We start from the raw sequence: 26,171 nt of genomic DNA, 5'->3' as shown, positions 1-26,171 counted from the left end.
AAAACCTTTGAAGGGAGTTTAAAGTCCGTGTTGCCCAGCGACAGCCCCAAAACGTCACTCATCTAGAGGAGATAGATCTACATGGAGAAATGGGCCAAAAAAAGTATATGTGTGTGAAGATAGAAAAGGAAGGCACCACTTGTGTTAAGTAATGCTAGGGTTAACTGCAATTCAACGCAAACTAACAGCGTAGCGAGACACCAATCTTCAAATGAGTGTAGCGGAGGTGCTGGGATATAAGGCAGAAACAGACTTGAGAAATATAATGGGTATCAGAAGAAAAGAGATATCCGCACTCGCCACTGGAAACGGGGCTCTGCTCCTATCTGGATGCGGCCACAGAACTGAGACTGCAGGGATGCTTGTACGCTCAGAGGCTATCACCGGTAATTTCGCGCATATGCGCTTTTTCCGGCCTGAGTTCGTCATCGCGCTTATCTTTTTAAATTGCAGGTGAGCGTGTCAGTGATCATGTGACCACTGCAGGTGAGCAAACAAAAGCAAAAAGGAAAACAACTAAATAGACTAGAAAACCAGAAAATGTTTTGAGTACAAAAAAGTGTATACTATAAAAACAGGGTGAGACAGAACAAAAAAATTATAAAAATGGGGCCATATCCACTCTCTCATTTAGCCAGACCGGTCCTAGCGCATCTAAGTGCATAATTCACATAGCTGCCGCTCGCAGTAATCTGGTGTCTTGATCCAGGGTGGAATTGGAGTAACTATTTCAAGGCCACCAAATTTTAACCCTTCACTAACACTTTTATGAATATCCCTCATATGCTGGATAAATCAAAGAGCACCATTTCCAGTTTTAATGGATTGAATGTGCTCACATACCCTGATTCTTAACTACCTAATAAGGACTGCTCGGGCTTAATGAGAGAGTGCATATGGCCCCATTTTTATAATTTTTTTAATTGTCTAGCCCTCTGTTTTTATAGCATAAATTTTTTTGTACTCTCAATAACTTTTTTTGTTTTCGTTTTTGCTTATGTTCGCTCACCTGCAGTGGTCATTTGATCACTGACACACGCTCACCTGCAATTTAAAAAGCTAAGCGGGATGACGTGAAGTGAGGCTGGAAGCAGCGCATATGCGCAAAATTAACTGATAGCCTCTGAGCTCACAAGCATCCCTGCAGTCTCAGTCCTGTGGCCGCATCCAGATAGGAGCATAGAGTGCCGTTTCCAGTGGTGAGTGGGGATATCTTTTTTTCTTATGATACTTATATATATATATATATATATATATATATATATATATATATATATATATATATATATATATATACACACACACACACACACACACGGCCGTAAATGTTGGCACCCCTGAAATTTTTCTAGAAAATGAAGTATTTCTCACAGAAAAGGATTGCAGTAACACGTTTTGCTATATACATGTTTATTCCCTTTGTGTGTATTGGAACTAAACAAGGGAGGAAAAAAGCTAATTGGACATATTGTCACACCAAACTCCAAAAATGGGCTGGACAAAATTATTGGCACCCTTTCAAAATTGTGGAAAAATAAAATTGTTTCAAGCATGTGATGCTCCTTTAAACTCACCTGGTGCAGGTAACAGGTGTGGGCAATATAAAAATCACACCTGAAAGCAGATAAAAAGGAGAGAAGTTCACTTAGTCTTTGCATTGTGTGTCTGTGTGTTACACACTAAGCATGGACAACAGAAAGAGAAGAGAACTGTCTGAGGACTTGAGAACCAAAACTGTGGAAAAATATCAACAATCTCACGGATACAAGTCCATCTCCAGAGATCTAGATTTGCCTTTGTCCACAGAGCGCAACATTATCAATAAGTTTGCAACCCATGGCACTGTAGCTAATCTCCCTCGGCATGGACGGAAGAGAAAAATTGAAAGGTGTCAACGCAGGATAGTCCAGATGGTGATTAAGCAGCCCCAAACAAGTTCCAAAGATATTAAATCTGTCCTGCAGGCTCAGGGAGCATGAGTGTCAGTGTGAACTATCTGTCGACATTTAAATGAAAAGAAATGGGCGACCCAGGAGGAACCCACTGCTGACACTGAGACATAAAAAACCAAGACTACATTTTGCCAAAATGAACTTGAGTAAGCCAAAATCCTTCTGGGAAAATGTCTTGTGGACAGATGAGACCAAGATAGAGCTTTTTGGTAAAGCACATCATTCTACGGTATACCGAAAATGGGATGATGCCTAAAAAGAAAAGAACACAGTACCTACAGTGAAATATGGTGGAGGTTCAATTATGTTTTGGGGTTATTTTGCTGCCTCGGGCACTGGGTGCCTTGAATGTGTGCAAGGAATCATGAAATCTGAGGATTACCAACGGATTTTGGGTCGCACTGTACAGCCCAGTGTCAGAAAGCTGGGTTTGTGTCCGAGATCTTGGGTCTTCCAGCAGGACAATGACCCCAAACATACATCAAAAAGCACCCAGAAATGGATGGCAACAAAGCGCTGGAGAGTTCTGAAGTGAACGCAATGAGTCCAGATCTAAATCCCATTGAACACCTGTGGAGAGATCTTAAAATTGCTGTTGGGAAAAGGCGCCTTCCAATAAGAGAGACCTGGAGCAGTTTGCAAAGGAAGTGGTCCAACATTCCGGCTGAGAGGTGTAAGGAGCTTATTGATGGTTATAGGAAGCAACTGATTTCAGTTATTTTTTCCAAAGGATTTTCAACCAAATTTTAACCCCTTAAGGACTGAGCGATTTCACGTTTTTGCATTTTTGTTTTTTCCTCCTTGCCTTTAAAAAATCATAACCCTTTCAATTTTGCACCTAAAAATCTGTAGTATGGCTTATTTTTTGCGCCACCAATTCTACTTTACAGTGACATTAGTCATTTTACCGTAAAATCCACAACAAAACGGAAAAAAAATTCATTGTGCAACAAACTTGTAAAAAAAAATGCCATTTTGTAAATTTTGGAGGCTTCCGTTTCTACGCAGTAAATTTTTCGGTAAAAATTACAGCTTATCTTTATTCTGTAGGTCCATATGGTTAAAATGATCCCCTACTTGTATAGGTTTGATTTTGTATTACTTCAGAAAAAAATCATAAATACATGCAGGAAAATGTATTAGTTTAAAATTGTCATGTTCTGAGCCCTATAACTTCTTTTATTTTTCTGTGTTCAGGGTGCTATGAGGGCTCATTTTTTGTGCCATGATCTGAAGTTTTTAGCGGTTCTATTCTTGTTCTGATCAGACTTTTTGATCACTTTTTATTCTTTTTTTGTGGTATAAAAAGTGATCAAAAATGTGCTATTTTGGACTTTGGATTTTTTTTTGTGCGTACGCCATTGAACGTGCGGTTTTAAAAGCGGTATATTTTTATAATTCGGACATTTCCGCATGCGGCGATACCACATATGTTTATTTTTATTTACACTGTTTTATTTTGTTACTAGGAAATGCCGGGTGATTTAAACTTTTAATTCAGAAGGGAATACCTGAAAGGGTTAACTTTTTTATTTTTTTTTACACTTTTTTTTTTTGCGAGCTCATAGCTCCTATAGGGACCTATGAGCTTGCAATGGCTGATCGCATACACAGATTGTTGCCTTGCCAGGCATGGAGCAATAAATCAGAGTCGGGATGCCGACAGAAGAAGGTAGGGACCTTCTTCTCTCCGGGTAGCTGATCGGGGCATCGCGATTTTATCGCGATGACCCCGATCAGCCCGACTGAGCAGCCGGGAAGCATTTACTTTCACTTTCGATACGGCGCTCAGCTTTGAGCGCCGCATCGGAAGGGTTAATAGCGCGTGGCCGAACGATCGCAGCTGCGCGCTATTAGCCGCGGGTCCCGGCTGTGAGTAGGCGCCGGGACCATCCCGCTATGATGCGGGGTCCCGCCGGGACCCCGCGTTATAGACAGGGACCGGAATTAGGACGTACTCATACGTCCTAAGTCCTTAAGGAGTTAAGTTAAGGGTGCCAATAATTTTGTCCAGCCCATTTTTGGAATTTGATGTGTCATTATGTCCAATTTGCTTTTTTACCTCCTTTTTTTATGTTTAGTTCCAATACACACAAAGGAAATAAACGTTGATATTTCAGGAGTGCCATATATAATGTCACAGGCCTCTCACCAGCCAAGCCAGATCACCCTGCTCTGTACTGACAAGGGGAAAACACCCCGAAACAGCTGTCTGCAGATGGGTCTAATTCCCTTCTGGGGAGAATTCTGGCTTGGCATAAAACCCAATGAGTTTTTGAGACTCTGTAACTTGAGCTAAAGCTGATTCTAGGGCATGCTACCTGAGGAGGTGGTATGATGAGCTGCTTTGCATATTCCTTTTTATATACACAGTCCTCTTAGAGCCTCAGGTACAGTACCCTTATAGAGAAGCTCCCTGTAAGGGTTGCTGTCATTCTAAAAAGCTTTTGACATGTTGCTTATAAACCAAAGGTTTGAATCGCATTACGTCTCACTCCAGCAGATCCAACCTTTTATATTTACGAGTCTGAATAGAGACTTGTACACAAAAAGGTCACATCTGCCGATTGGCCGAGGAGTTAAATTTGTGTTACTCACCAGCTTACACCTACCAACCTCAACAATGCACAAGAGTAAGTAGCTAAAGCGAGTGAAATAAGTATTGAACACGTTACCATTTTTCTCACTTAATATATTTCCAAAGTTGCTATTGACATTGAAATTTATACCAGATGTTGCTAACAACCTAAGTAATCCATATATACAAATAAACCAAAACAAGCTCAGAAACTGTTATGTGTTTTAAAGGGGTTCTCCGGTGCTTAGACATCTTATCCCCTATCCAAAGGATAGGGGATAAGATGCCTGACCGCGGGAGTCCTGCCACTGGGGACCCCTGTGATCTTGCACGCGGCACCCCGTTTGTATTCAGTCCCCGGAGCGTGTTCGCTCCGAGTCTGATTACGGGCGATCACAGGGCGGCGTGGGACGTCACCCCTGCGCCCCCGTGTGACGTCATGCTCCGCCCCTCAATGCAAGCCTACGGGAGGGGGCGTAATAGCTGTCACGCCCCCTCCCATAGGCTTGCATTGAGGGGCGGAGCGTGACGTCACATGGGGGCGCAGGCGTGACGTCACACGCCGCCGGCCCTGTGATCGCCCGTAATCAGACCCGGAGCGAACACGCTCCGGGGACTGATTACAGACAGGGTGCCGCGTGCAAGATCACGGGGGTCCCCAGCGGCGGGACTCCCGCGATCAGGCATCTTATCCCCTATCCTTTGGATAGGGGATAAGATGTCTAAGCACTGGAGAACCCCTTTAAATATTGTTTTGCCTATACTATGTAAATACAACTGTCTTGAACCACTTTTACCACTATTATAGTGTTGTTACTTAATAAAAACTCATAGAAATCAAGAACAACATATTCCATATGCAATATATTTATTAAGTTTGACAAAAATGTATTTGGTTTTCCTCAAGGAAAGTTTTCTACCCTGAAAAAAAGATTTATTCTGCCCCATATTTGTGAGGAATCTGCTAGAATTATTATGATCCAGAAAGGTCTCTGCGTTAGAAGTTAACACAAACACATTTTTAAATAGTGCAGTGCCACTTTAAGGTGAAAACAGGCCAGGGAATGAAGGGGTTAAAATACGAAGAGGTAAAATAAAAAAAATAAAAATCGAACATTGGCTTTGTGATTTAGAGGTTAAGTATAATCTCTGGAGGTTCACTCCATTTTTTTTAATCAACTGGTTCCAGAAAGTTAGAGATTTGTAAATTACTTCTATTTAAATCTTAAATGTTAATCCTTCCAGTACCTATCGGCTGCTGTATGCTCCAGACGAAGTTATTTATTTTATTTTATTTCCTTTCTGTCTGAACACTGCTCTCTGCTGACACCTCTGTCCATTTTAGGAACTGTCCAGAGTAGGAGAGGTTTGCTATGGGGACTTGCTCCTAATTTACAAATCTGTTTAACGTAATGGCACCAGTTGATTTTAAAAAATGTCTTTTCCATCAGAGTTCCCCTATAAGCCTTAATTGAATAAGGCTTGACATATGTAACAAAAAGAAAATAGCTCACTAGTTAAATGCTGATATAAGCTGATTTTGTTGTTTTATTTGTTTAAACCCTTTTCTGTTTTCTTTTATTGTCCTCTTTGTAGCTGCACCCATAGGTGCTGGGCATTGTGTTCTTAATCTTTGATAGGCAGCTCAGATTCTCCCTACCCATTGTCAATCAATTTGTAGTCCTTACTCTTGTGCATTCGTCTTTCTTTGCTTCTTCCTCTGATGTTGGTTCTATGGAGTAACATGTATACATCCAAAACCAAAAAATAAATAAAAAGGTCTTAAGATCCTAAAGTCCCTAAAAAAAAGTCTTATGGCTAAAACCAAAATGTTTATGTTAAAAATATTTGTAAGATATTTTGGTTATTTTACAATCTAGATTATACATTCATCCAGAATTCTTGCAGTTTTTATTCTGGCCACTAAGCCTAAACCTAAACTGAGTTTCATCATTATTATGACAGACAGGATTATAGTGAATGATGACCTAAGTATATACACTCCTCAATAAAGTAAAGGGAACACTTAAACAACACAATTTAACTCCAGGTCAATTACACTTCGGTGAAATCACATTGTCCACTCAGGAAGCAACACTGATTGTCAATCAATTTCACATGCTGTTGTGCAAATGGAACAGACAACATGTGGAAATTATAGGCAATTAGCAAGACACCCCCAATAAAGGAGTGGTTCTGCAGGTGGTGACCATAGACCACTTTTCAGTTCCTATGCTTCCTGGTTGGTGTTTTGGTCACTTTTAAATGCTGGTGGTGCTTTCTCTCTAGTGATAGCATGAGAAGGAGTCTACAACCCTCACAAGTGGCTCAGGCAGTGCAGCTCATCCAGGATGGATCATCAATGCGAGCTGTTGCAAGAAGGTTTGCTTTGTCTGTCAACGTAGTGTCCATAGCATGGAGGCGCTACCAGGAGACAGGCCAGTACATCAGGAGACATGTAGGAGGGCAAAAACCCAGTAGCAGAACTGCTACCTCTGCCTTTGTGCAAGGAGGATGACCTCCAGCAGGCCACAAATGTGCATGTGTCCACTCAAACGGTCAGAAACACTCCATGAAGGTGGTATGAGGGCCAGACGTCCACAGGTGGGGGCCCAACACTGTGCAGGATGTTTGGCATTTGCCAGAGAACACAAAGATTGGCAAATTTGCCACTGGTGCCCCGTGCTCTTCACAGATTAAAGCAGGTTCACACTGAGCACATGTGACAGTCTGGAGACGCCATGGAGAACTTTCTGCTGCCTGCAACATCCTCCAGCATGACCGGTTTGACGGTGGATCAGTAATGGTGCTGGCTGGCATTTCTTTGGGGGGCCGCACAGCCCTCCATGTGCTTGCCAGAGGAAGCCTGACTGCCATTATGTACCAAGATGAGATCCTCAGACCCCTTGTGAGACCATATGCTGGTGCGGTTGGCCCTGGGTTCCTCCTAATGCAAGAAAATGCTAGACCTCATGTGGCTGGAGTGTGTCAGCAGTTCCTGCAAGAGGAAGGCATAGATGCTATGGAATGGCCCGCCCATTCCCCAGACCTGAATCAGATTGAGCACATCTGGGACATCATTCTCTCCATCCACCAAGACTGTCCAGGAGTTGGTGGATGCTTTAGTCCAGTTCTGGGAGGACATCCCTCAGGAGACCATCCGCCACCTCATCAGGAGCATGCCCAGGCATTGTAGGGAGGTCATACGGGCACGTGGAGGCCACACACACACACTGAGACTCATTTTGACTTGTTTTAAGGACATTACATCAAAGTTGGATCAGCCTGTAGTGTGGTTTTCCACTTTGATTTTGAGTGGGACTCCATATCCAGACCTACATGGGTTGATAAATTTGATTTCCATTGATAATTTTTGTGTGATTTTGTTGTCAGCACATTCAACTATGTAAAGACAAAACTATTTCATACGATTAGTTCATTCATTCAGATCTAAGATGAGTTCTCTTAGTGTTCCCTTTATTTTTTTTGAGCAGTGTAGATAACAGAGGATTATACCATTCACCAAAGGAGCATGTCTAGGAAACACTCCCATAAAAACGTCTCTTGGGTCAGCTCTAGTCTGTTATTCTTATGTAAAGCATATGTCTAAATATCTTAACCCCTACCCGACCCATGACATACATGTACGCTATGGGTCGGGTGGACGGACATGAAGGGGAGGCCCGTAGGTCGTGTCCGCGTCATGACCAGGAGATGTCCACTGCTATAAGCAGCTGACATCTGCCGGTCATGACGGAGATCACTCTGATGTCCGTCATTTAACTGGTTAAAAACTGTGATCTAAGTAGTACCGGTAAAAACTACAGCTCATGGCGCAAAAAAAATCTAATAATTTATTCAAGTTTGGTATCATTGGAATCGTACTGACCCATAGAATAAAGAGGGTATGTAAGATGTACCGTTTTTTGAACTCCAAAAATATTACTGCCCTACTTATTTGTGCAATTCCATATTTTTGCAGTTTTGCCCTACATACACTTTTTATGATACAATGTACTACAAAGCCAGAAAAAATTATATCAGTGGAAAGTAAACCTCGCCACGCAGAAAATAAGCCCTAATACAACTTTGGCAGTCAGAAAAATAAAAAAGTTATGGGTCTTAGAAGGCAAGGACAAAAAAAAATGTGAGCCAGAATTCTTTTTTTTTTTTTTTTTTTTTTTTTTTTTTTTTTGCTGGGCCATGAAAGGGTTAAAATCAGCTCAGGTGAAATGGCTGACCCAATAAAAAAAGCACTATAATGAAGAAAAAATAATAAATATATATACACACCGTATATACTCGAGTATAAGCCGAGTTTTTCAGCACGATTTTTCGTGCTGAAAACACCCCCCTCGGCTTATACTCGAGTGAACTCCCCCACCCGCAGTGGTCTTCAACCTGCGGACTTCCAGAGGTTTCAAAACTACATCTCCCAGCAAGCCCGGGCAGCCATCGGCTGTCCGGGCTTGCTGGGAGTTGTAGTTTTGAAACCTCCGGAGGTCCGCAGGTTGAAGACCACTGCGGCCTTCAACATCATCCAGCCCCCTCTCACCCCCTTTAGTTCTGAGTACTCACCTCCGCTCGGCGCTGGTCCGGTGCTGCAGGACTGTCCGGAGAGGAGGTGGTCCGGTGGGATAGTGGTTCCGGGCTGCTATCTTCACCGGGGAGGCCTCTTCTAAGCGCTTCGGGCCCGGCCTCAGAATAGTCACGTTGCCGTGACAACGACGCAGAGGTGCGTTCATTGCCAACGTACTTCTGCGTCATTGTCAAGGCAACGCCTCTATTCCGGGCCGGAAGCGCGGAGAAGAGGCGCCCCCCGGTGAAGATAGCAGCCCGGACCACCTCCTCACCGGACCACCTCCTCTCCAGACAGCCCTGCAGGACCGGACCAGCACCGAGCGGAGGTGAGTACTCAGAACTAAAGGGGGTGAGAGGGGGCTGGATGATGTTGAAGGCCGCAGTGGTCTTCAACCTGCGGACCTCCGGAGGTTTCAAAACTACAACTCCCAGCAAGCCCGGACAGCCGATGGCTGCCCGGGCTTGCTGGGAGTTGTAGTTTTGAAACCTCTGGAGGTCCGCAGGTTGAAGACCACTGAGGGCGAATGATGAGAAGAGGATGATGAAGGGGGGGTGTGGGGATGATGAAGGGGGGATGTGTGGGATGATAAGGGGATGATGAAAGGGGGATGTGCGGGATGATAAGGGGATGATGAAGGGGGGATGTGTTGGATGATGACAAGGGGATGATGAAGGGGGGATGTGTGGGATGATGATAAGGGGATGATGAAGGGGGGATGTGTGGGATGATGACAAGGGGATGATGAAGGGGGGATGTGTGGGATGATAAGGGGATGATGAAGGGGGGATGTGTGGGATGATGACAAGGGGATGATGATGAGGATGTTAATGACGGGTCTGGATGATGACAGGGGGGGATGAGGTATTTCCCACCCTAGGCTTATACTCGAGTCAATAACTTTTCCTGGGATTTTGGGTTGAAATTAGGGGTCTCGGCTTATACTCGGGTCGGCTTATACTCGAGTATATACGGTATACAAGTTAGAAAATTGAAAAAGCAGCAGACATCTGTCGTTATTGACGGCCATCAGAGATTGCTTTGATGTCCCTCATCTGAGTGGTAAAATTATGTGATCAATAGCGATCACAGCATTTAAGCACCTAATGCTGGTAATCCCTGGTGTCTAGTGGTCCCATCTGCATCTCCCCGATGTAATCGCGAGGTGGCAATGGGTTGCAGTGAAAGTCCGGGTCTTACCTCTGCTCATCGGGCTTCCATGGATCGTTGAATGTTGAAGGCTGCCTTAGGCCTTCACCAATATAGTTGTTAGGCCCTCTTTGTGTTCTCATATAGTTAGTTGTAGGCCTTCATATAGTAGTAGGCTGCCCCCATACAGTAGTAGGCCCCTACACGGTCCAATATAGTTGTCAACCTCTACACTTCTTCCATATAGTTGTAGACCCCCACACTGCCCCCAAATAGTTCTAGGCCCTCATACTGCCCTGCTTTGGTTCTCCACTGCTCCTCTGGTCCGAAGGAGCATTGGAGCACCAAAACTGAAGTGGTACTTACCATCCACAGCAACGTGGTTGGGTTGACCCTGTTAAGGATGTAATTACCCCAGAAGGCAGGGACAGAGGGTATAAGTTAGCTCAGGGTTGCATGTATCCTGGCCAAGTCTAGAAATGGGAAAGCATGTGGCGATATCAATGGCTTGTTTCTTTAACTTTTGTTAGGGTAAACAACATTTTTTTTACTCTGGATTTTTTTAGATGATGAAACTGATGATGGAAGCCTTTTCCTCTGCACCAATAAGTTGCTTCTCTTTGCTTTTTTATGTATAATTTTGTCATCAATACTCAATCCAGACATAAGATGACTAGGACATGCAAAAAGGCAAAAACGTTAAAAAAAAAAAAAAAAAAAAAAAAAAGTTTTTCAGTGATATATAAAACACATAATAAAAAAACAAACAGTCTGACCTCTATAGAGGCATACCCCATTAAAGAGTGTTGAGCCACAGCTAAAATACACAATGACTGCTGTAGAATAAATATTGTGTAATCAGTAAGCCAAAATGAAAAGAAAAAAAAAAAAAGGAAGAAAAGATGAAAAATGACAGAAGAGGGGTACGAAACAAAAGGGAAGAGAAAGAAGACTAGATCTAATCACTTAAAGGGGTACTTCACTGTAAAATAATCTTTTTTTTTTTAAATCAACTGGTGCCAGAAAGTTAAAAACAGATTTTGTAAATTACTTTTATTTAAAAATCTTAATCCTTCCTGTACTTATCAGCTGCTGTATACTACAGAGGAAGTTCTTTTGTTTTTTTAATTTCCTTTCTGCCTGACCACAGTGCTCTCTGCTAACACATCTGTTTATTTTATTAACTGTCCAGAGTACGATCAAATCCCCATAGCAAACCTATCCTGTTCCGGACAGCTCCTAAAATGAACAGAGGTGTCAGCAGAGAACACTGTGGTCAGACAGAAAGAAAATTTACAAAGGAAAAGAACTTCCTGTGGAGCATACAGCAGATAAGTACTGGAAGGATTAAGATTTTTTAAATAAAAGTAATTTACAAATTTGTTTTAACTTTCTGGCACCAGTTGATTTAAAAAAAAAAGAATATTTTACAGTGAAGTACCCCTTTAAGTGATTAGGTCTATTGGAATGTCTTCCAGTGGAGTACCCCTCTAAAGGCGTACTCCACTGCTCAGCGTTTGGAACAAACTGTTCCGAATGCTGGAGCCGGTGTCGGGAGCTCGTGAGGTCATAGCCCTGCTCCGTCATGCCCCGCCCCTTCAAAGCAAGTCTATGGGAGGGGGCGTGACAGCAGTCACGCCCCCTCCCATAGACTTGCATTGAGGGGGCGGGGTTATGATATCAGGAGCTGCCGGCTCCAGTGTTTGGAACAGTTTGTTCCAAACGCTGAGCAGTGACTGTTGGGATATCCAAAGCATACTGTTGACTGACTGTTGGGATATCCAAAGCATACTGTTGACTGACTGTTGGGATATCCAAAGCATACTGTTGACTGACTGTTGGGATATCCAAAGCATACTGTTGACTGACTGTTGGGATATCCAAAGCATACTGTTGACTGACTGTTGGGATATCCAAAGCATATCCCAACAGTCTCGGAACTCTTTTATTTATTTTTTTATAAGGTTGAGTCCTGGCTATTAGCAGTCTCAGGTTTCTTGTTGATATATTGTGTGTGTGCATATGTCTAGATGTATTTTTTGCATGACATTATTAGAATAGCTCATGAAATCTGTCTGATTTTTATAGACAGGACCCAACATGAAGCTAAAGTTTATTCCGGCCTACGCTATTTTAATTAGTTGACAGTATTTCCTTTTAGGTTTGTAATTTAATCTGACTTTTCTGGATTCCCTTTACATGTCAATATAATTGACTTTATCACCTGGTATAGGTTTAGAAGGGTAATCTCCGCAGAGATACCAAACAGTGATTTGCCAAATGTAATTATACTGAAGGCGAGTTGTCAAAATTCACCTTCCCGCTCAATGGCCCCGCGCCAAATCCAGTAACATATATGTTTGCCAAATTGTGTTGTCGTGTGCATACTAAATGCAGCTGACACAGGTTAAACTCCCTAAGCTTTGTGGCCATAGACGTGTGAAAAACTCATTGTGTAATTTTAGGTACCTCCGTATATGGAGGACAGTGATATGACTTGTTCTGTGTGCATCGTCTCACAAGTGTCGACACTCTTAGCTAAAACAGTAATACAAATCTGACAATGATGCTCCTGTCGTGTCGCAGTGTGTTTTTTATTTTTTACTTTCTGCTGCAGGATTGTTTTGCTATTAATTTGCGGCGCTGATTTCTGGCTTCTCTCTCTGAGGGACTCATTTGCTCGGCTCCCAAATGCGCAACCAGTGGGAAAAAAAATTGAAAAGGAATCCCACTGAAACTAATAGCAATGTTTTCTTAAGATATATCTGGCGTATTTACCATGTGTTTTTTTATTTTTTTCTGCATTAACCTTTTGTTGTTCGTAACACGGAAGTGTTATAATAGATTGCTCTTATGTTCGGCAGGTTGAATTTACAATTTGTTTTGTAAATCTAAATATTGATGATTTACAGGAAAGTCCCTCAATTTGGTCCACATTCTATTACCCAGGGCATAAATCTGTGCAAGTTGCAGTGCCTCCTCTGGAAGACTCGGCACCGCCATGAAATACACTTTTTTTCTGTAGAGGACACTGCAGAAGACCAACTACATTTTTTATTTGATATTTCCACCCTTGACTGGCCATGGGTCTCCATTTAGAGACTGAATTGCCCAAAGTGGCTCTAATGATTAAAGGGGTACTCCGGCGCTATGACATCTTATCCCTTATCCAAAGGATAGGGGATAAGTTACCTGATCGCGGGGTTCCTGCCACTGGGGACCCCCGTGATCTTCCATGCCGCACTCCGTTAGAATCAGCCCTCGGAGCGTGCTCGCTCCGGGTCTGATTACTGGCGATCACGGGGACGGAGCATAGTGACATCACTTCTCCGCCCCCGTGTGATGTCACGTTCCGCCTATGGGAGGGGGCGTGATCGCCAGTAATCAGACCCGGAGCGAGCACGCTCCGGGGGTTGATTTTAACGGGGTGCGGCATCTGGACCACCGCGATCAGGCATCTTATCCCCTATTCTTTGGATAGGGGATGAGATGTCTTAGCACTCGAGTACCCCTTTAAGTCATCTTCCATTTATAGTTATTTATGGAGTTGTTTCGAGAACATAAATGTTCATATGCATTAGTGAATGTCCAACTCTACAGCTGTTAACTTTGCAATACAGTGTAGTAGGGGGTTACCCACCTTATGCAATCTTGTGCATGTGCAGTGAAAACCAATGAGCTCTCTTGCCCACTAGCCCTTCTGACGCACATGCAGTGAGCCTGACAGGTTAAGACTCAGCTCATGCGTTGCAGTACTCATTGATGGTGGGCAATATACACAGGGCCACCACTGGCGGGCGATCTCTGTGTTAATAAACAAGCGGAGCTGGCTTGACATTAGATGAGAAAGGTGTTGTGGCCCTGAGGCATAGCGCAACCCAGGCCACACCTCTCTGATTTCTTGGATTGCTGATACTAGTACAAGCTCGTAACCTTTGAAGAGGCTGCAGCCTCTGTAAATAGCTGATTGATAGGGGTGCTGACAGTCCGCCTCTAAACGATCGAATATTGATGGCCTCAATACCCCATTACAGTGATCCCTCAACTTACAATGGCCTCAACATACAATACTTTCAACATACAATAGTCTATTCTGGACCAGTGTAAGTTGAAACCAGACTCAACATACAATGTACAGACAGTCCAGATCTGTGATACCTGTCAATGGCTGGAAGAACTGACCAATCAGAATGGGCATTCACTGGTAAAACCCCTGTATTACTGAAGCGTATGCACTGACTGGTGTCTGGTAGCGCCCCCTACAGTACAGAGAGGTATTACATGTTCTGTACTACTCTTTACCTGTATTACTGTAGTGTATGCACTGACTGTGTCTTATAGCGCCTCCTACAGTACAGGGAGGTACTACATGTTCTGTACTACTCTTTACCTGTATTACTGAAGTGTATGCACTGACTGGTGTCTGGTAGCACCTCCTAAAGTACAGGGAGGTATTACATGTTCTGTACTACTCTTTACCTGTCCCAGGGTTAGCTCCTCCCTTGGAAACCAGGTGAGGGCGACTCCATGTTACTTTTTTGGGACACTTTGTGTACTGTACAGGACCACGAAGAAGATCCTGTCCTCTACATAGACCAGTGTTTCCCAAGCAGGGTACCCCCAGCTGTTGCAAAACTACAACTCCCAGCATGCCTGGACAGCCTTTGGCTGTCCGGGCATGTTGGGAGTTGTAGTTTTGCAACAGCTGGGGGCTCCCTGCTTGGGAAACACCAACATAGACAGTGATTTACAGCTCCCAGCAGATCTTTCATACTTTTATATGTAAGGATTTGCTTTATCTATATTAATTATCTACTTATTTTTCTTTAATCCTCACTTTTTCCTATTTTTGGATGACATTTTTGTGCCTTTAGAGCCAATTACCAGGTTTCCATAGAGTTATGGTCTCAACATACAATGGTTTCAACATACAATGGCCGTCCTGGAACCAATTAATATTGTAACTTGAGGGACCACTGTACTTTTTAAGGGCAGAATAATCCCTTAAATGATTTTCATTCCCATAAGTTGTATGTGTATTTGCTCGCTTAAAGATTGTGGGTAGCAATTGAATGTTTGAAATATATTAGGTCAGGTCTTTTATTTAAGCTGATCGCAGTATTAAGCTGATTAATATGCTTTTTTTGCGTGCGCCTCTAATAATTGTATGCATCTCGGAGGATGGTGCATGTCTGTCGTACCAGCCAGAGGTAAGATGCCATTATAATTGCAGCTGCTAGCAGAGGAGAAGAATTGGGAAAAAAGCATTGAAAATCTCTGATTCAGAATGGCATCTAAATATAGAGATCTGTGGTCTTGCTTTGGATGCCAGGGGGCACTGACTGAACAGAACAAGCTTAAATGCCAACGCTGCCACTGCAGGCAGTGCTGGGTAGGAGGTGATTTTCTGAATCTAAAGCAGGAGTACAGGCAGCAAACTGAGGGACATAAATAATTTGGGACAGTTCATTTTTATATCATTTCAAATGCAAGCCGGAGCTGGGCGAACATATGTTGCATGCCACAGTGCTCACAGCGTCCCATACTCTTGTGAACTGCACCCAGGTAAAACAAGGTGACCCTGTTTACACGTAGACACGTTAAAAGTGTAGTTTGAAAAAGATGGATCAAATGCTTAAAGGGGTTATCCAGGAAAAAAACTTTTTTTTTTTATATATATCAACTGGCTCCAGAAAGTTAAACAGATTTGTAAATTACTTCTATAAAAAAATCTTAATCCTTTCAGTACTTATGAGCTTCTGAAGTTAAAGGGGTACTCCGCCCCTGGCATCTTATCCCCTATTCAAAGGATAGGGGATAAGATGTTAGATCGGCGCGGCTCCGCTGCTGGGGACCCTGGGGAACGCCGCTGCGGCACCCCGCCATCATTACTGCACAGAGCGAGTTTGCTCTGTGCGTAATGACGGGCGATACAGGGGCCGGAGCAGCGTGACGTCATGGCTCCGCCCCTCATGACATCACGGCCCGTCCCCTTAATGCAAGTCTATGGCAGGGGGCATGACGACCGCCGCGCCCCCTTCCCATAGACCTGTATTGATGGGGGCGGACCTTGACGTCACAAGGGGCGGAGCCGTGACATAACGATGCTCCGGCCCCTGTATTGCCCGTCATTACGTGCAGAGCGATCTCGCTCTGTGCTGTAATGATGGCGAGGTGCTGCAGCAGCAATCCCCGGGGTCCCCAGCAGCGGGTCCCCGGCGATCTGACATCTTATCCCTTATCCTTTGGATAGGGGATAACATGTCTAGGGGCGGAGTACCCCTTAAAGGTTGTTCTTTTCTATCTAAGTGCTCTCTGATGACACGTGTCTCGGGAACCGCCCAGTTTAGAAGCAAATCCCCATAGCAAACCTCTTCTAAACTGGGCGGTTCCCGAGACACGTGTCATCAGAGAGCACTTACACAGAAAAGAACAACCTTAACTTCAGAAGCTCGTAAATACTGAAAGGAATAAGATTTTTTAATAGAAGTAATTTACAAATCTGTTTAACTTTCTGGAGCCAGTTGATAAATAAAAAAAAGTGTTTTCTGGATAACGCCTTTAAAATAGAAGCACTCCAACAATATTTTGCCAATGCACTGCAGAATAGGCTATTATTAGAAAATAATGTAAAGACTCTTGTATATACCTTGTGTTTACCTAATTTAGTTGTTGTGCCGTTTATAGTTTGCTTACCTTCTCGATTCCTTCCTTCCCTCTTATAATACAGCCTACATCTCCCATGATTCCGCTGGCTTGCTTAAAACGAATCATTGCCCTACATCGTACCTACTGAGGGATCTGTAACATCAAACTTCTGCCTCCTAAATCCCTCAGTCTCTTCCTTGTTATGGGTGTCTCCTTGTTTGCTTTTTACAAGCAGGAGGAAGGCAAGAGCAAGGTGAAGCTGCATCTCTTAAAGGGGTATTCCAGGCAAAAACTTTTTTTTGTATATCAACTGGCTCCGGAAAGTTAAACAGATTTGTAAATTCCTTCTATTAAAAAATCTTAACCCTTCCAATAGTTATTAGCTTCTGAAGTTTTCTGTCTAACTGCTCAATGATGATGTCACGTCCCGGGAGCTGTGCATGATGGGAGAATATCCCTTGCATGATGGGAGAATATCCCCATAGGAACTGCACAGCTCCCGGGATGTGAGTCATCAGAGAGCAGTTAGACAGAAAACAGCAACTCAACTTCAGAAGCTAATAACTATTGGAAGGATTAAGATTTTTTAATAGAAGTAATTTACAAATCTGTTTAACTTTCCAGAGCCAGTTGATATATAAAAAAAGTTTTGGCCTGGAATACCCCTTTAAGACTCACTAGAGAATCTGCACACAGCAGATAGAGACAAGGCAGTGGGAGTCAGAGAAGTTGTCTAACTCTGCAACTTATCATTGTATGGGTTCACCTACTGTATTGCTGCTTACCTGGTCTCTTAGGGCAGGCATGACATTTGCAATATCACACAATGCATCAACTGGTGCCAGAAAGTTAAACAGATTTGTAAATTACTTCTATTAAAAATTCTTAATCCTTCCAGTACTTCTTAGCGGCTGAATACTACAGAGGAAATTATTTTCTTTTTGGATTTCTTTTCTGTCACGACCATAGTGCTCTCTGCTGACACCTCAATCCATGTCAGGACAAAATCCCCATAACAAACATATGCTGTTCTGGACAGTTCCTAAAATGGACAGAGGTGTCAGCAGAGAGCACTGTGGTTGTGACAGAAAAGAAAAGATCCAAAAAGAAAAGAATTTCCTCTGTAGTATATAGCCGCTAGAGATGAGCAAAGTTACAGCAATTCGATTTGTCACGAACCTTGCGGCTCGGCAGTTGATGACTTTAGCCTGCATAAATTAGTTGAGCTTTCAGGTGCTACGGTGGGCTGGAGACTCTCTCCTAGGACTGTATCCACCTTTTCCAGACCACCGGAGCACCTGAAAGCTGAACTAATTTATGCAGGCTAAAGTCAGCAACTGCCGAGCCGTGAGGTTCGTGACGAATCAAATCACTGTAACTTTGCTCATCTCTACTAGCCGCTAATAAGTACTGAAAGGATTAAGAATGTTTAATAAGTCATTTACAAATCTGTTTAACTTTCTGGCACCAGTAGATAAAAAAATAAAATAAAAAAAGTTTTCCACCGGAGTACCCCTTTAAAGATTTAAAATGTATGATTGCAGCTGAGCTAGGATGAAACAAATTACCCTGCTGCTCATATATTGCTGGTCAGTTATGTGTCCAAAACAGTGGAGACATTTGGTGGCAGAGATTGTATATAATGTTAGAAAATCAGCCATACTGTTTCTGTACTAATTTTTTTTAGGATTTAGGTTACCGTGGAGGAAGCAGGGACAAGTACCATATTGTGGCAATGGATCAGCAGTATACTTTTGTAACATTCCTAGAGTAAAAAGGAGAGACCTCAGACACCTGAAAAGTGAGCTTTAAAGTACAGTGATCCCTCAACTTACGATGGCCTCAACATACAATAGTTTCAACATACAATGGTCTTTTCTGGACCATCGTAAGTTGAAACCAGACTCAACATACAATGTACAGACAGTCCAGATCTGTGATACCTGTCAATGGCTGGAAGAACCGACCAATCAAAATGGGCATTCACTGGTAAAACCCCTGTATTACTGAAGCGTATGCACTGACTGGTGTCTGGTAGCGCCCCCTACAGTACAGGGAGGTATTACATGTTCTGTACTCTTTACCTGTACCAGGGTTACCTGCTCCTTTGGACACCAGGTGAAGGCGACTCCATTACTTTTTTAGGACATTTTGTGTACTGTACAGGACCCTAAAGAAGCTCCTGTCCTCTAAATAGACCAGTGTTTCCCAAACAGGGTGCCCCCAGCTGTTGCAAAACTACAACTCCCAGCATGCCCCGACAGCCTTTGGCTGTCCGGGCATGCTGGGAGTAGTAGTTTTGCAACAGCTGGAGGCACCCTGCTTGGAAAACACTGACATAGACAGTGATTTACAGCTCCCAGCAGATCTTTCTTACTTTTATATGTAATTTGCTTTATCCATATTAATTATCTACTTATTTTTCTTTAATCCTCACTTTTTTTTATTTTTGGATGACATTTTGGTGCCTTCAGAACCAATTACCTGGTTTCCATAGAGTTCTCGTCTCAACATACAATGGTTTCAACATACAATGGTCGTCCTGGAACCAATTAATATTGTAACTTGAGGGAGCGCTGTACAGTAGTTATGTACTAAGTATAGCAATGCATGCTCATTTACTCCCTATATAGCTATACATCCACCTTTATACTATGTATCCTATTAAGATCCAATTCCTTACTTTAGGTGCAGAGCCAGAGACAGTGATCCAGAAAAGTCCCTTTAATGTAATATTCCTATCTGTGTTTTCCTGGCAGTTTGGTTGCACTGACCTCTATCGCAGCTACTGGGTTAATAAAGAACACTTTGCTGCCTTGTTGTCTGTGTCTCCTTTCCCGGGTTTCTTGTTTAGCGGCTGCGTTTGAATGGCGGCACGCTATTGAAGCCCACATACAATAGGCAATATTGGCGAGGGCCCTCATGTCTGCACTTTAGATCTTTTTTTAAAAAAGCTAAAGTTTAGTGACCTAGAAATTAATCAATAAAAAGCTATTTTCTATGTGACAAATTGAAGAACTGAAGGATTCTTGCAGATGCATTGACTTTAACAATCCAAGATGCATTGTTTTTAAGCTTCCTTCAGACATATAATCCTTAGAGTGGAGGAGAGGATTGTGGGAGGTGTTCAGGTTAGACTTTGACAGTTCGATTGCTTTATATTGCGGTCTTTTATTCCTAGGCTAAAACAAAAACGATCTGCAGCCCCCTGGCGCTTAGAACTTTATGCATATTAATCTGAAGTCATTAATGTGAATGTACATGCTGGGGAAAATCAGGAATAATTAAGTGTATATGTATGTGTGTGTAAATCTATCTATATATATATATATATATATATATATATATATATATATATATATTATATTATACATGAATTTTGGTTTAGTGATCAGCAACTAATCAAATGAATTCGGGCAAAATTGTGAAAAGTGACATTAGCCCCTCCCCTGCAGTACCAGCTTCCTCTAATGGCAAAGCCACTGGAAAGGTTCAGCAAAACGCACAAGGAGACTGTGATTGCCTAGTCAGCGATATCTGAAGGGACAACAGAAAACGGGAAAGACCTTTTCACCTGTTATTCATCTTTAAACTTTGCGGAATTGCAGACAAAATCCCTTAGAATACTGCCGAAATTCAAGCCCCATCAAGTTCAGTGTTTAGAGAACATAGAATTCTGCCACAATTTCAGTGGAATTCTGCAAGCTTTGCCATGTGAACATGGCCTTAGTTAAAAATAAAAACTTCATTCAGCAAGAATTTTGCTATGTGAGCATGGCCTTTGTCAAAAACTTCCCAATGCTTTTCGTTCTTCATAAATAGCACCTTTAGGGTACGTTCACACTACGGAATTCCCACGGAATTCCGCGAGGGGAATTCCGCAATGTGAACTTAACATTAGTGTGAATGGGTCTCCGCGAATGGGTCACTGCGGAATTTTCTTTGTTTCTTTGTTCCGCACAAAGAAAAAACATTCTTTCAGCGGATTCCGTGAGCACTGCATAGCTGTCAATGGTGACGGCTCAGTGCCCCGTGGCCCTAGCGCCGAAGTATTTTTGGCGGCGGCCGTCAGACAGAATCTCTGCTCGTTGAATTCAGCGAGCGGAGATTCCGCAGTGTGAACGCACCCTTCTGCAGGAGCTCTGTTGCTTAACCCGGTTAATGGCAGGAGTTGAATGGAGAAAAAAAATACTGCATATCCTATGTTTTTTTTTTACTCTGCTTAACTTCTGTAAAATACCGGACACGGAACGGACCCCATTCAAGTTAATGTGATCTGGCGGGACTCTGTAGTGTCCGTTGTAAAAAGGATTTGTTTGACTTTTGTTTTTGTTTTTTTAGGTGCCAAACAGACCCTAAACAGGATGGAGCCTAGCAACTGTGTGAACTTACCCTTATACACAAATGATTGTTAAAGTAATAAATAGATTACTGAGAACTTAAAGGACAACTGCAGCGGAAAACACTTATCCCCTATTCACAGGATAGGGGATAAGTGTTTGATCGCGGGGGTCCGACCACTGGTACCCCTGCAATCTCCTAAATAGGGGCACTGCATTAGCGCTCAGTGTGAGCACTAATGCGTGTAGCGTTGACCTGAGAGCTCGACGGTTACGCCCCCTCCCCGCCCCGTCCCCGTACAGTTCTATGGGAGAGGCGGGGAGGCACGCCTGTGGATAGGGGATAAGTGTTTTCCACTGCAAATGTCCTTTAATGGGGTGGGATTGTTTTGGTTTATTTGTTGTTAAAAATGAGTCCTTTCTCTGCCCCAAGATTAGCTCCGGTTTAGTGGCTGACATTCAGTTGGCGTCATCTCGCTGTTTATAAAATGTGGTAATTGGGGTTTAAAAAAAAAAAAAAAAAGATTGGTTTCTCTTGTGAAAAGAAAGCGTTAAGCGCAATCTTTAAACAAGCACTGTTTAATAGGGTGTCATACCTGTTCTCATTCATATATATGTATAGAATTATCACCAGTGTGAAGCTGCAAAGTTAAATTTTTTTTTTTAATGCATGTGATCTCACCCCAGTGCACATAATAATGGGAAGTGCATTCTTACTGTCAAAGCATTTAGTTTGTGTGGCTCTTGCAAACCACAAGGGCGAGTGCAGCGCCATCTGCAGGACCGGGCTGTCCCACTGATTCTATAGGAACTAAAATGATTGTTTCCCGATCGCTGATAATGCCTACAAAATTACACCAGGCCTCCAATGTTTGCCTGTTCTATCTTGGTCCTTTTTTTTTTTTTTTGCATCTTTATTAAAAGAATAATTCCGTTCCTGGAGAGTGGCTGAATCAAAAGTCAGGAGAAAGAGATACAGTGTTTTCCTATTTGAATTTAGTGCTTAAATGATTTTGTACATAATTAGGGAAGTACATGTCCCATAAAACATCTCTTCTTAAAACAGACCCATTTTCAGGCTATAGCCCCCGCAATAATCTAAAAATATGGCCAATTAGAAGGACTTCACGATTTTGGGAAAATATCATATTTTGATAATATTGTGATTTTGATATGCGATTGCAATAAGATATGCAAATGAGGAAGTCCCCCCCCCCCCTCAATTTCAGGTTCAGCCCCCCCCCCCCATTTCCTGACCATTTCCACACCTCTATTTTATGCCCACCCCCTCCCCATTTCATGTCCCATTTTTCCCTTTTATGTGCCATTCCACCCATTTCATGTCCCACCTCCTGCATTTCATATCCCACCCCCATTTCACAACCCCATCTCCCATTTCGTGTACCATCTTTCTTGTCTCTAAACAAGCAGCTGGCTGCGGGACCTTTCCACTCACTGGCTGGGACAGGACACCACTGCTCCCAGTGACTGGCTGAGCGGTAAGGACCCCCAGCCAGCTGCTTGTCTCGGGAGAAGAAAGCACAAAAGTTACCAGGACTGCTGCGGCAGACCTATGGGGGGGACCGGGCTAGTTCTTTTTAATGTTTATTTCATAGAATATTACATACATACACAGGAGTCATGTGGGAGGTAGCGGATGCCAGACACACTTGGGGGTCAGGTGTAAAGTAGCGGACAGCTGGACACACACGGGAGGCAGGTCTGGAGCTGGACCCTTTGCAAAAGTTTACTTAAACGTAGTCTACGTTTAAGCTCGAGAGAGCAAAACGCGTCAGTTTATTCTATCTATCCTGTATATGTGTTTCCTTGCTATGGCATGAATAAACAAGCGATCTTAAACATACCTGGTGCCGGACAACTTTGTACTTCTGCTGTTTTGTTGGAGCTGGGGCAGGACCGGCAGGTCCGTTGAGCACAGGTGTGTGGGCGATCGGCCTTTGGCGGTAAGCGGACACTACAGTTCTTCTTGATCAATAAATCGTGTACCTCTAATTATTAGGTAGATTTTGGTCAGTTTTATGGTATCACCTTATCTGGATTACTGGAATTGTAGGACACTAAGAATGAAATATATTTGTGGATGAAGGGTTGCTGTATTTACTGTATGCATATATAAATAAGTATATTTACTATTATTTATGGGGGACTTTTCAAGTGGAATTGAATGTATGCAAATGTTTGCATCTGTGAAATCTCTGGTTATTTAGAATTCAGTCAGTAACACCTTTTTACTGTTAAATGTATATTGCATTTTACACGTGTAATTGCTTTTGGAGAATTGGGCACCACTTTTTATTGCTGTTGACAGGAGCTTTGCAAACAGATTGTCACTATAATTCAGCTTGCATCATGGAAGGGTAAGGTGGCTTCTCAGCAGGTGACTTGTGCATGCACTGTTGAAGTCGCTGCTCTTCTCCTTACTTATAATGCATTACTCTAATGTGTGATGATGATGGTGGTGTGAAAAATCTGATAAATATAAAACTTTTGGATCCCATCTCTGATTATTAAATTATCTTTTGAGTAGACTACCCTAATTTCATTGAAAAGTGGTTTTGTATATTGTGACCTTCTCAAAGCAAATGGCTACCATGTATAATATATGGTGAGCTGGGGAAAAAAAAGTTGCTTGAAATTTTTATTGTAGTCCTGAGTAGTCTTACAGTAATCTTCTCAGTATGTGCAAATCAGTCTAAAAAGGGTAGTCCAGTGCTGAAAAACTTATCCCCTATCCTAAGGATAGGGGATAAGTTTCAGATCACGGGGGTCTGACCAATGGGCCCCCCCCGCAATCTCCTGTACGGGGCCCCGGCATGCTGGCCAGATAGCGGGTGTTGACCACCGCACGAAGCGGCGGCCAACATGCCCCCTCAATACAAATCTATGGCAGAGCCGGAGATTGCTGAAGGCAGCGCCCCGGCTCTGTCATAGAGTTGTATTGAGGGGGCGTGTCAGCCACGGCTACGTGCGGTGGTCAACACGCCCCTTTCCTGCAGGCTGCTGGGGCCCCGTACAGGAGATCATGGGGGACCCCAGTGGTCGGACCCCCGCTATCAGAATCTTATCTGCTATCCTTAGGATAGGGGATAAGTTTTTCAGCACTGCACTACTCCTTTAAAGAGGACCTGTGGCCAGTTCTGCAAAAATTGAGATTATATTGTAATATAACTAGGCTGCCCTAATCATGCACCTTTTTACAGTTTCTTGATATTCCCTCTTTTTCCTTAGATATGTGGGTTTATATTTTGTCTGACAATTCAGGAACTGAGTCTCATGGGCATTTACTTAGCGTACCTGTCAACAAAAAAACTTTTGATATTTTGTATATTACTGTATTCCAAACAACTTTCTAATTTCATGTATTTAATTCTTTTTTGTGTATTTTAATTTTGAAAAAATGACCACTAGGGGTCTCCCTTCATGTCCCGGCCGCAAGTCTCTTATAGAGTTTGGACTCGTGCTGGCCTGGCATGAGTCTGAACTCTTTGTGCAGCAAGGAAACTGACGAGCACATCGCAGCTCCCTGCCTGACAATCAGACAGGCGGGAGCGAGCGCTGTGCCTGGCTCGCTCCTGTACATAGCCACATCACTAGGCTCCATCCCCTGTGAAGGAGCACCTGCCGGCCGAGGCTCAGTGCAGCGCTGGATGCAGAGTGCAGTGCTGAATACAAATTGAGGCTTGCGAAGAGGGCGGATGTGGTCCCCTAGCAGGCTTCAGTAATGTCGCTCCTGCTGAGGAACGCCCACTTTCTCCAGCCCGGTGCTTGCATTATGTGAGCAAGATAATAGGTAAGAAGCAGAGCTTTTTAAAGCTTGGAAAACATTTTTAAGGGTTATAGGGATGTTAGGAGATGTTAGGGACTATCATCTGAGCTAGTTTAGAAAATATTGTTTTGTGAGAGGTACTCTTTAATTTTAATAATGGGACTGAATATCAGGTAATGGGCGGGATTATACAGTCAGTGTGAAGAATTGTTGTACATTGAGGGGCGTCTATGCCTAGTATACACCCCCTGACTGTATAATCACCTCACCATTACCTGATAGTCACTCCCATTAATTGACATTAAGTTTATGCCCATCTGACTGATTCTCAGAATTGTCAGACAAACTCTAAACCCTGATATCTTGGGAACTGAAGGGCGTATCAAGAAACTGTAAAAAGGTGTGTGATCAGCTATATAATGATAATGCTATTTCATTGCCCACAGGTACTCTTTAATGGGATTTTTTGCACTTTCATGTCCCCCAGAATTGGGGGGGGGGGGGGTAGTCTTTGGTGTCATAACCGTAATAGTGGGATCAGTCAGGGGAGTATGACTTTTTTTAAATCTTTTTTTATTTTTACAATTCTGCGTAATTTCTGAAAAGAAATAGGCTGGGCACCCCTTTTAGTAGTTTAATGTAATTTATGTACAGATTCTATCATTTAAATTTTAAGTAATTCATGTTTTCTATTCACAGAGGAGGATACCTACAGTACCTACTCCAATCTTTTGCTCAGATATTTCCTAGCGGAAGGTGTTATCAGCGGACATGAAGTCTTTATTGCCTCTGCCATTGATATTCCACAGAAAATCTTTAAGGTAATCAGTCATAATCAGTCATAGGCTGGATTCACATATGTCCAGCATCCGGCTCAGTGAACCCAGCATAAACTAGCTGCAACTGGTGACAAAAGTGCATCAGTTGTTTAGAATCAGGCATTTATTGATTGTGCAGCAAGTTGTATTCCCCTGTCTGGCGCCCACGCAGCGTATTCCACTGTCCGGTGTCCAACTTAAGGAGCCAGATGAATGTGAACTGTCCAATTCAAATGAACGGGATCAGTTCTGTTATCAGTTTCCCACTGGTGCCAGAGTGAAACGCCACTGGATGACTGACATATGTAAAGGGGGCCTAA

General features: G+C 43.0%; 1 protein-coding gene across 2 annotated transcripts in view; it reads left to right on the top strand.

Moving 5' to 3' along the window:
• ELP4 (elongator acetyltransferase complex subunit 4) overlaps positions 1 to 26,171 on the top strand; it is a 389,970-nt gene that overhangs the window by 25,425 nt on the left and 338,374 nt on the right. For both annotated transcript variants that reach the window (XM_056526644.1, XM_056526645.1), the window contains exon 3: positions 25,733 to 25,854. In XM_056526644.1, coding sequence (XP_056382619.1) covers positions 25,733 to 25,854 — 122 coding nt within the window. The remainder of the gene's footprint in view (positions 1 to 25,732; positions 25,855 to 26,171) is intronic.

Source organism: Hyla sarda, chromosome 6, assembly GCF_029499605.1.
Source record: "Hyla sarda isolate aHylSar1 chromosome 6, aHylSar1.hap1, whole genome shotgun sequence".
Taxonomy (NCBI): Eukaryota; Metazoa; Chordata; class Amphibia; order Anura; family Hylidae; genus Hyla; species Hyla sarda.
Note: the sequence above shows the minus strand (reverse complement) of the source record. Positions and strands in the feature narration are given on the sequence as shown.